The sequence below is a fragment of the Fundulus heteroclitus genome, chromosome 21 (genome assembly GCF_011125445.2).
Source record: "Fundulus heteroclitus isolate FHET01 chromosome 21, MU-UCD_Fhet_4.1, whole genome shotgun sequence".
Classification (NCBI taxonomy): Eukaryota; Metazoa; Chordata; class Actinopteri; order Cyprinodontiformes; family Fundulidae; genus Fundulus; species Fundulus heteroclitus.
Window position 1 is genome coordinate 10686369 of NC_046381.1, and position 10202 is coordinate 10696570.

The window sequence follows — 10202 nt, forward strand, 5'->3', positions numbered from 1 at the left end:
CCTGCACAGTATGTATATCTATATACAGTGTGATTAGGCGAGGATCTACGGCACAGGTACGGGATTGCTTAACAGGCTGCATCATGTCAATTACTGCCTGATTTGTGGGAGGAAGAGATTTCTTAGGCAGAATGAATCCGTCTGACAATATGAAGTAACCAGAGAGATCTCAAAAGGCAACTGAAGGTAGCAGCTTCAGTAGGGAGGCCCAGACGTCCCTCTCCCCAGCCACTTGGGCCAGCTCCTCCTGGGGAATCCCAAGGCGTTCCCAGGCCAGCCGGGAGACATAGTCCCTCCAGCGTGTCCTGGGTCTTCCCCTGGGTCTCCTCCCGGTGGGACGTGCCCGGAACACCTCACCAGGGAGGCGTCCAGGAGGCATCCTAACCTGATCCCCGAGCCACCTCAACTGGCTCCTCTTGACGTGGAGGAGCAGTGGCTCTACTCTGAGTCCTCCCCGGATGACTGAGCTCCTCACCCTATCTCTAAGGGAGAGCCCAGACACACTACGGAGAAAACTCATTTCAGCCGCTTGTATCCAAAACTACCCATCGAGTTAATCAGGAGAGCCTACAAAACCCAGAATGACATCTTCAATCAATCAGTCAATCAATCTTTATTGTCAACTACAATTTGCATTGTAATCGAAAGTACAGTTTCAGTACAAACTGTCCACCACATACATCACATACATTTAGGGCTCGGGGAGGAGAAGTGGGCAGGCCTCACTTCAATTAGTTAAGGTCAGCATTCATGATACAACAATTAGAAAGAGACTGGGCTAAAAAGGCATCCAAAAACCCAAATGTACTATTTTGCCAAAAGAAACAAACAAACATCTTGATGATCTCCTGGACTTTTTGGAAAATATTTTGGAAATACTCTGTGGACAGAGGTGATAAAAGTGAAAAGTCTGGAGGGTGTGCGTCCTGCTGTATCGGGTGTAAAACTATCAGCATTTCAGAAAAACAACATCACACCTATAGTCAAACATGGTGGTGGTACCATAATGGTCTGGGGCGGCTCCAGAACCTGGACGACTTGGAGATTCAAAGGTTTTTGGCACAACTTTGCCGTCTCCAAAGGTGCAGGGAGAGGGTCAAAGATCTGATGAAGGGAAGAGTCCAGAAACACATGGAGTACTGGGAAGCACGTTGGTCAGCAAATAGAGTTATTTCCTAGTACATTAAGCGTTGCTTGAGCCTTCATTTCACCAGATCAGACGCTGGATAACGTGCCTAAATTATGAAACCACAAATGATGTTCTCTACTGAATAATCCTGATGAAGACTCTTATCAGGTTTCTGACCTTGACCTCAACCATGATTGGGTTAGAGCAAATCTATGTCCACATGGCAAAAAAACCCCGAATTGAATCTTTTTTAAGTGGCCTAGTCAAAGTGTAGACTTAAATTTTCAGAGGTACTGTGATTCAACCTTAAACAGACCATCGGTGCTTGAAACCCATGCTGTGTGGCTAAGGTAAAACAATTGTGTAAAGAGGAATGGGTCAAAATTCCTTCAGACGGATGCAAAGGACTCACTGTCGCAAATGCTTGATTGCAATTGTGCCACTGTTTGGCAAAATGCTTTGTTTGCTTTAAGAGAGAATTACATTTTCACTTAGAGCCAGGTTGATTTGGATAGAAGGGTTTCCAAAACCTCCCAACTTAAAAGCAGGATTTTCTATTCACTCATATTATCTTTGTCTGATATTAATGCCTGTTTGATACAGTAAAGCATTAAACAGTGTGTTAAAAAGAAAGAAGATCTCTGGAAGGAAGCATTTACTCTTTCACGGCGACTATTTACTTAAAGGGATATTTCAGTCAGTTACTGTCTGGGACCACTGGATTTTGAATTGCATTGTCCTTCGTGTAGCTGAAAGCTTAAGTGCATTATGCTGTCCTGAGTCACCAATGATCAGATTAAAAAGAAAAATGAACCCACATCAACCAAGAAGATGTACTTTAAAAAGGGATTTCTCAGTTGAAACATCCGTCCATCCATTTTCCAACACGCTTAGGGGTGCTGGTGCCTATCTCCAGCTGTCAATGGGCGAGAGGCGGGGGTACACCCCAATCACAGGGCAACACAGAGACAGACAGGACAAACAACCATTTGCGCACACTCACATCTAAGGAGAATTTAGAGAGACCAATTAACCTAACAGACCAATTAACCTAACAGTAACCTAACAGAAGCCGGAGTACCCGGAGAGAACCCACGGATGCACAGGGAGAACATGCAAACTCCATGCAGAAAGACCCAGGGCAAGGGTAGGACTCAAACCCAGGGCCTTCCTGCTGCACGGCAACAGTGCTACCCACTGCGCAGCCCCAGTTGAAACAATATGAAGAAATGAAGAAAGCTGTTATTCTAAAGACCGTTATGACTTCGTCCAACTTTCTCTTGCTCCTTTGAGATTGCCCAACGCTAAATGTGCTGACTTCCTGTCCCCTTAGATCCTGTCACTGGAGAAGCAGATATCTTCAGACCTGCCCTCCGCGGTCCAGGTCAGAAAATCCAGCGTTTCCCAGACGGCCCCGGCCCCCTCCCTGACTCTGTCCGCCTCAGAGTCCCAGCTGCTGGCCGCCACGCCTTCGAAGCCCGTTCGCGCCTCCACCCTCACGCTCCAGGACCCTGACGGCGAGCCGTACTCCGCCAGCCCTCGCCGCAGCGCGCCAAACCTGAGCACCGGTATGTCCGGCTCCCAGAAATACCTGCCTCACAAGGAGTCCACCCCCAGCCTGGCGTCGGACATCTCTCTCCCCATCGCCACCCTGGAGCTTCAGCAAAGACTTCATCACCTGCAGAAGTAAGCTGCAAGGAACGGGCGGCGTTCCCTAAACCCCAAGTGTGATCCATCTGTCCGTGTTGCACGGACACCCTCTGTGTCTGAAAGTCATCCTAGCTGACTCTGGTGTGTTTATAGTGGCTCGGCCCCCGGCCAGTACCCCCTGGGGGAGATCCAGCTCACTGTTCGGCACAGCTCCCAGAGGAACAAGCTCGTTGTGGTGGTGCACGCTTGCCGGTGAGTTTTAAACCGCAACGACAGATCGATCGTCAAGTCTGTTGTTGGAGCCAAGCATGTTTTAAGTTATTGTTCTGCGCATTTATTCGCTCAATAATCCATGAATAAATGAAGCACCAGTAGCCCAGCGCCGTGAGCTTGACACAGTCTTGGGCCACGTTCCCACAGAAACCTGATAGCCTTCACCAAAGACGGCTCGGATCCCTTCATTCGCCTGTATTTGCTGCCTGACAAGAGCCGGTCGGGAAGGAGGAAGACGAGCACGATGAAGAAGACTCTTAACCCTGTTTATGATCAGACGTAAGTTTAAGACTCTTATATAAACCTTTGTGTCTCATAGCTATTTAAATGGAATTAAAACAACATAGTACCTGTGGTTACTTGATTTGTTTTCCATCTAGACTTTTAGTTCAAGTTGTTAATATCTTTATGCATAATTTGCTGGAGAACTAGTGGTGGGTTTTTTCCTGACGTGGCTTCCCGCCCAGCCGGCGCACCAAAGGGCAAACCATGAGACAAAAACAAGGATTCTCACTGTTGTGTACCAAACGAGTTTTCTATTGCTTTGTTATATGTCTAGTCAATGGGAATGGGTGGTTTCGTGTGGTGTGCCCAAGCACTGGCTGAAAACATTGTGCTACACAATTATATGTTTATTAAGGAGGGCATTTGATCATCTGTTGCCTAAAACCTTACACATTTAAATGAATGGCACCAAAACTAGAATATTCTAGATAGAAGAGAGATTTAAGGAAGATTAAGGAGACCTTAATTCTGTTTTTGAAAACACAAGAAGAACATTTTTACAGCTTTCTTGTCCTTTGGACAACCTTAGACTGAGAAAGGAAGGAAATGCTCTTTTTATCTGAAGAATATGTCTTAGTTATTAATGTTTCTGGTAAGTGGCTACAAAAAGTGTTTTTTTTTTTTTTTTCATTTTGTTCATCTTGTTGTTGTTTTTTTGCTGAATGCCCACCATGGTTGGTTGATAACTTTTAACCCGTCTCTGAGTAAAGTCACTTTGAACCATTGGATGTTGGAGATTTTATTTGCATGTACAGCCTGTTTCAGGTCACCTCACAGTATCTCAATGTTCAAGGTTCTCAGGAGGAATTGCCTTGGACGGCCAGACCTGCACAAGTTGGCGGTTGTTTTGAATGTTTCTTTATCTGCACATTATTTTCTGTAAGGAGGAACAACTGATTTCAGTTTTTATGAAACCCTTCTAATCCTCTACCAGTCCTTTAAGATGCTTCGACCTTTTTTTGTGTGAAGGCCTCTGGCAGCTTATTTAATCTCTTATCTTGTGGTCCCTCTCCCTTCAACTTTAGGAAGCACATCAACCTAAATGTCTGAACTTTAAACAGGACAGATCTCCGTCAAATACCAATAAATTATTTTCTAACCGAATGCCCCTTAAGTAATGCACCTAGGTGTGGACTTTAGCCATCTTTTTATTTACAGTTTTTATTGGTTGCTTTGACCTGTTTGAAGAAACTGGCAACCTCTCAGTTTTCAGCATCACCATCTCTGCAGAGCAAAAGACACCTCTTGCAAATGAGTTAACCCATTTTCATTGGTTTGACACATTTTCCCCACCCTTTTGCAAAACAGTTAACGCAGATGTCATTAATTCCATCCAAACTTCATTGCTTTAGCTGTGGTAGCAAAACAGAAACTATATGTTCCAAGCTCTTAGAAACTTCTTGATCAGAATGAAATCACTGAAACACCTGATTGACACTTCTTTACACAATTTTTCAATTTGCAGTCAGTTTGCAGGCTTTACGTTAAAGGTGCCATGTTGTGTGTTGTTCTTTTTGCAAGCATGGATGGTCTAAGGCAGATGAGAGTCAGAGTAAGAGGTAGAGGGGTCAGGGGAAGAAGATTATGAGGAAGAGGAATCCGTGAACGAGGTGGAGGTGTAGCTGGAAGGGCTGAAGTTACAGATGAAATTTGGGCAACTATGATTGATCATATCGTAAATCATGGCCTTTCACTTAGAGGTGCAGGACAAAGAGTCCAAACTTTTCTCAATAGAAACATGGTTGCATCCATGGTAAGAGTTTTTCAATGGGAGAGCAGGTATTACCTCTATACAGTTTATACATCTGTGTCTATTCCTATAGAGGAGTTCTTCAGTGCATGGCGATGGAAAGTATATGATCACCGCCCCTATGAGCAGATGCCCTCGCTCAATGCAATGTCTGTTGCTGCACAAGACATAGATGCAGAGGCATGTCAAGGATGGATCAGGCATGCAAGAAGATTTTTACCTAGGTGCAAGGGAAAATATTGAATGTGACGTAGATGAGGCCATGTGGCCTATTCATCAGGACAGAATGGACTAGAAGGAACAAACAGCCCCAGTATTTTCTGTTGGAATCTTTCATTTTTTGGAATATTTCATTTGTTTATCTGGGAAAAAAGAATGAAGAATCAATAAAATTTGCATCACAACATATTTGCTTCTGGATCCATTTTTTTGCAAAAAGGCAAATTTGATTACAAATGACACTGCCATGGAAGCTGCGTACAGTCTTTGGCTACAATGAACCAGCAACGCTCCACTGATTCACATTGAGTGTGGTATTTTGTATTTTGTTGCCCCTTGTGTAACGAATGATTGGAAGGGCTCAAACATTTGTGTGCAAGTTGTGTTGTTTGAGGGCAAAATGTGCTTTTGGATCATATGTTAAATGTTTTGGCAGAGTTGGAGCCTTTTGCAAACAAAATGTTTAATTTTGACCATTGGTGCCACTGTTTAGACCTCTGCGTTAACTGTTTTGAAAAATGTGGGTTTTGAGTTGACTGCTGTGTCAAAGCAATCTATAAAAACTGTATTTATTTAGTTTTAGTCATTTGGTTATAATGCTTAAAATGTTTGTGTTGTTAGAACTGATATTAGATATCCTTATGTCCAAATATGCTCGAAAAACACACAGGTGGTGTCCTGCTGTGGATCTGGCCTGTAGGACGTCCTAATCTTTTCACATTGCTGAATGTTTTGTCTATTTTGCATGCTCACAATTATTTTTACATTTCTGTTTGTACTTCAAAAAATAATAAAATAATAATCCAGAGAAAAAAAAAATCTTAGTGGTGGAATTGTTTGTTTACCTACAAAAAAAATAAACATTATTTAGTGATCCCATTTGATTATTATTATTATTATTATTATTATTATTATTATTATTATTATTATTATTATTATTATTATTATTATTATTATATTAAGAATGTTACTTACTGTAGTGTTGATGTATTCGTGGTTGTTTTAAAGATAAAGTTTCAGATAAGGCAAACCTGACATCTCCTGATTTTAAGTACATTTTGCTGGTGGGCTGTGTGTATGCTCCTAAAAAACCTACAACTTTGGGTTTGAGTCTTCAGACTGCTCATCTAGGATGTGTGAATTTGTGTCTGTAGGTTTGAGTTCAGTGTCTCCATGGTGGAGCTGCACAGGAGGATTCTGGATGTAGCCGTAAAGAATGGAAGGAGCATCCTATCCAAACACAAAGGCCTTTTGGGAAAGGTAACACCTGCAGGCGTTTTGATCTACAGCGTGTCTGTCATTGTGAAGGTTTTCTAAGCGCTAGCTAGAGAAACATGCCTAACCGGGACAAAACCCAGAAATAAAACTAAAGCCATAATAAATCATTTTGTTAAAAAAACACAGACAAATGTCAATCTATCAAGACTGACAGCAATTTGAAAGAACATATTCTAATATTCAAATATTTTATAAAAAAAATCAAATCAAACAATTAAAAATCTAAAACTTGGTTAACTTAGCTCCTCTAAAATAAAATAAAAACATTCAATTATATATTATTCTATTTTCATGTTATTTTCTGTGTTCTTTTGAATTGTGACTGTGACTGAAGATAAATTCAATTATTAGGGTAATCGCATTTAATCATTTCCTTTTTGTCCAAACTTTATTTAGTGAAACACATCCAACAGCTCAAAGAATGCAAAAGCAACACTGAAACTCTAACAACAAGACAGAGAACAAATCATTTGACAAAGTGAGTACCACAAAAGAAAGAACAAAACTAATATTTCTAGGATAGGAACAGGTCAAGAAGAACAAAAGACTTGGAACATTAAGAATAAGAAATCTAAAATAAAAATTTGAAGAAACAGATTAAATCATGAAAGAAATGAGGCATACATGATTTTCAAATAATGTATTTGAAAAGCTTTATTTCTTTTTTTATATATTTATATCAAATGTGCAAACAGTCCCCAGTTTCGCTGTTCTCTTTGCTATCAGTCTGCTTTTTTTGTTGCATTTGTTATGTCAGGATAACTGGAAATAAAAAAAGATATTTTTGGATTAAGAAATAAATGAAATTCAATTGGTTTATTTTATTCTTATACCATACTTAGACAGCAAACAATGCAAAAAACACAAAACAAAACTTAAATTATAGTGAAAACAAACACAGAGTCAGTTACAGTAATAAACAAAGAATCAGAAAAACAACAAAAGATAAATCCTTTTACAGAATTGAAGAATAGAAATACCCTTTATCATCCCACAGGGGAGCAAAGTGAAAGGTAAATGGAAAGCATGCAGTCCCACTAATGTGGAAAAAAAAAAGAACAATAGACTGTACAGTAAGGGTAAATTTATGCTATGAGAAAAGATTATCTCAATGTATCAGAAATCAATAATGAAAACAACTACATCTACATTTAACGGGACACGTCAAGTTAAAAAAGGTGACAAGAAAGCAGCAATATCCGAGAAAACATTTCCTAAAACAAGGAATTATTAAAATAAGACCAAATAACATACAAATTATCCAAAAACACATTTAAAATAGCTGTGCATTACTGTAGGTCATATACTGATTAACTCATTTATTTTTATTCTGTTCGCTAGAAATCTACTTGTTTCTTTGTCATATTTATTAAAATGTTAAAATAATTTGTAATACAAAAAATTCAGTTTTATTTAACTTTGTGCCTTGTCCAAATCTGCAGGTGCAGGTAGATTTAAGTGGAGATGATGTATTAAAAGGATGCACACAGTGGTAATCGAGCACTTTGTCTTCTCTTTAACCTTTATTTTCATTCTTTACTCTGTGATTTAAAGGGACTCAAGCCTAATCATTAAAGCCCTTTAACGCTTTGTGCTGCAGGTATGATTTAACTGAAGATGGTTTCTCGTCCCAAGGAGTGAGAAAAAGTCAAGAATCCCTCATCACACAGTGAAACCTCTCATGCGCTCTAAAAACTGCGATTTTTGTTCTTTAAACTACATTATTATAGGGTTTATTTTTCCATCTAATTTCAAGGAAGATTTTTGGCATCTAAAAGGTTTGATTTCCTTTTGAGAGTAACGAGTAAAGACAGGCCGTGTGATAAAGCGGTAAAACATGCAAACCGCCTCGTTTGCGTTTGCAGGGCTTTATGGAAACGTTTCATATATTTATATATGAAAACAAGACTTTGTTTTGGGGGTTTTTCATGGCATTATGTTTCCTTAATGGAAGTTTTGTAGACATTTTTCCAAATTCTCAGAAATTTCTGCGATGTTTATGCAGGAAAAAGAAAATGTGACAAACTCTGTTTTGTTGTTTGTGAAAATGAACCAAAGGAACAGACAGAATCCCAAGCAGAAGCCTCATAAGTAGCACTCCTTTTGTTATTTATTGTTGTTTTTTTTTTTTTTTAGTTTCCTTGTCATGCAGTGTTATTGACCGTTTACGTCCTATTGTTCTTTATGCCTGTAAAGAAATACATGGAATGCACGTATGCAAATTTTATTTATTTTAGAGGATTTGTACCATATTTGTGATTCTGAATTTTGTCGGAGATGCTGAGAAAAGTGGCATTTTAGGGCTATGAACAAGTGCTGCAGACTACATACGTATATAAGAGGATACTTGAATAAGGGTTTGAAGAGCATCAAACCAAATGTGAGTCACGTAAACAAAGGTCGTTACCTTTTGCGTTTTATGGTCAGGTTGCTGCAACATGTTGAGCCGATGCATCTTTGGCTATATGCTTGTAAATGTTTCGCCTTGCAATTGTAACCGTTTGTTGCAACTTTTCAACACATTTCTTCTGATCTATCCTGTGCCTTAAAAACCTGCAATGTGTTGTTTTTTTGTTTTCCTTCTAAAATATTAACATTTTCAAATGATCTGATGCCTTGTGGCTTTGAATAAAAAATGCATTCTTTCAGAAAAGTCTGTGTGCTTTATTATTATTATTATTATTATTATTATTATTATTATTATTATTATTATTATTATTATTATTATTATTATTATTATTACTATTATTAGAGTCATATTCCATATATTGGAAAATACTGTAGGTTCCAATGAGGCTTATTTGTCAGATTAAAAGTACCTTTGAAAAATAACAAGCTATAAGCAGGTATTAAACATATATCGTCAAGCCCACATTTCTGTATTTAAAATATATATTTCAGTTTATCAGATTGATGTAATGTTCTACTCTTAAATGTTGTGATTTCATTACATAAAAGCTAAGATAGTCACTGTTATGAACAGAAATAAGGGCTTTAAATCATCAATCTGTAATTAATCTATAAAATGTGTTTATTTTATAGTTTATTTAACATTTTTATTCTGCAAATATTCAAATTTTTGAATATGACTGTATACTGTTTATTTTATGCTCTATACCCTTCAGCTCACCTTGCAGGTTTGAGATCTGCCATATCTGTGAAATAAGGTTCCTTTTTTTCTCCGGGGAACCACGTCTGTGTTGGTTTTACCATCTTTTAGACGACTTAGATGTGGGAAACCTACTGATGATAAATCTTGTTTGTACTTTGCATTTAAAATGTGCCAGTATTTCAAAGAGATTGTGATGCCAGGGACTCTTAACGAGGTACCTACAGTCTTTGAAATGAAAAAGTCTCACTGCACCACATATTTTCCACCTTACTTAACTGTCGGCACTGGGTGCTTTTTTAATGTATTCACCGTTTGATTTATTTGCAAAGTTCAGTCTCATTCTGACTAGAGCAAAGTCTCAGTTATCGTCCCAGTATAGAGGGACTATATAAGTAACCCGTCTGGCCTGGAACATCTTGGGATCCCCCAGAATGAGCTGCATGATGTTAAAGGTGAGAGGGATGCCTGGGTTTCTTGGACCTGTTGGCCCAGTGACCTGATCTTCG

The 10202-nt window shown here is 39.0% G+C and overlaps 1 protein-coding gene across 4 annotated transcripts in view; it reads left to right on the forward strand.

The window, feature by feature from the left end:
- Positions 1-9217, forward strand: part of esyt2b (extended synaptotagmin-like protein 2b) — a 63455-nt gene extending 54238 nt beyond the window's left edge. For all 4 annotated transcript variants that reach the window (XM_036125212.1, XM_036125214.1, XM_036125213.1 and 1 more), the window contains 6 exons: positions 2463-2815; positions 2933-3031; positions 3200-3331; positions 6461-6566; positions 8027-8076; positions 8185-9217. In XM_036125212.1, coding sequence (XP_035981105.1) covers positions 2463-2815; positions 2933-3031; positions 3200-3331; positions 6461-6566; positions 8027-8076; positions 8185-8257 — 813 coding nt within the window. In that variant the 3' untranslated portion in view covers positions 8258-9217. The remainder of the gene's footprint in view (positions 1-2462; positions 2816-2932; positions 3032-3199; positions 3332-6460; positions 6567-8026; positions 8077-8184) is intronic.
- The last annotated feature ends 985 nt before the right edge of the window (positions 9218-10202 follow it).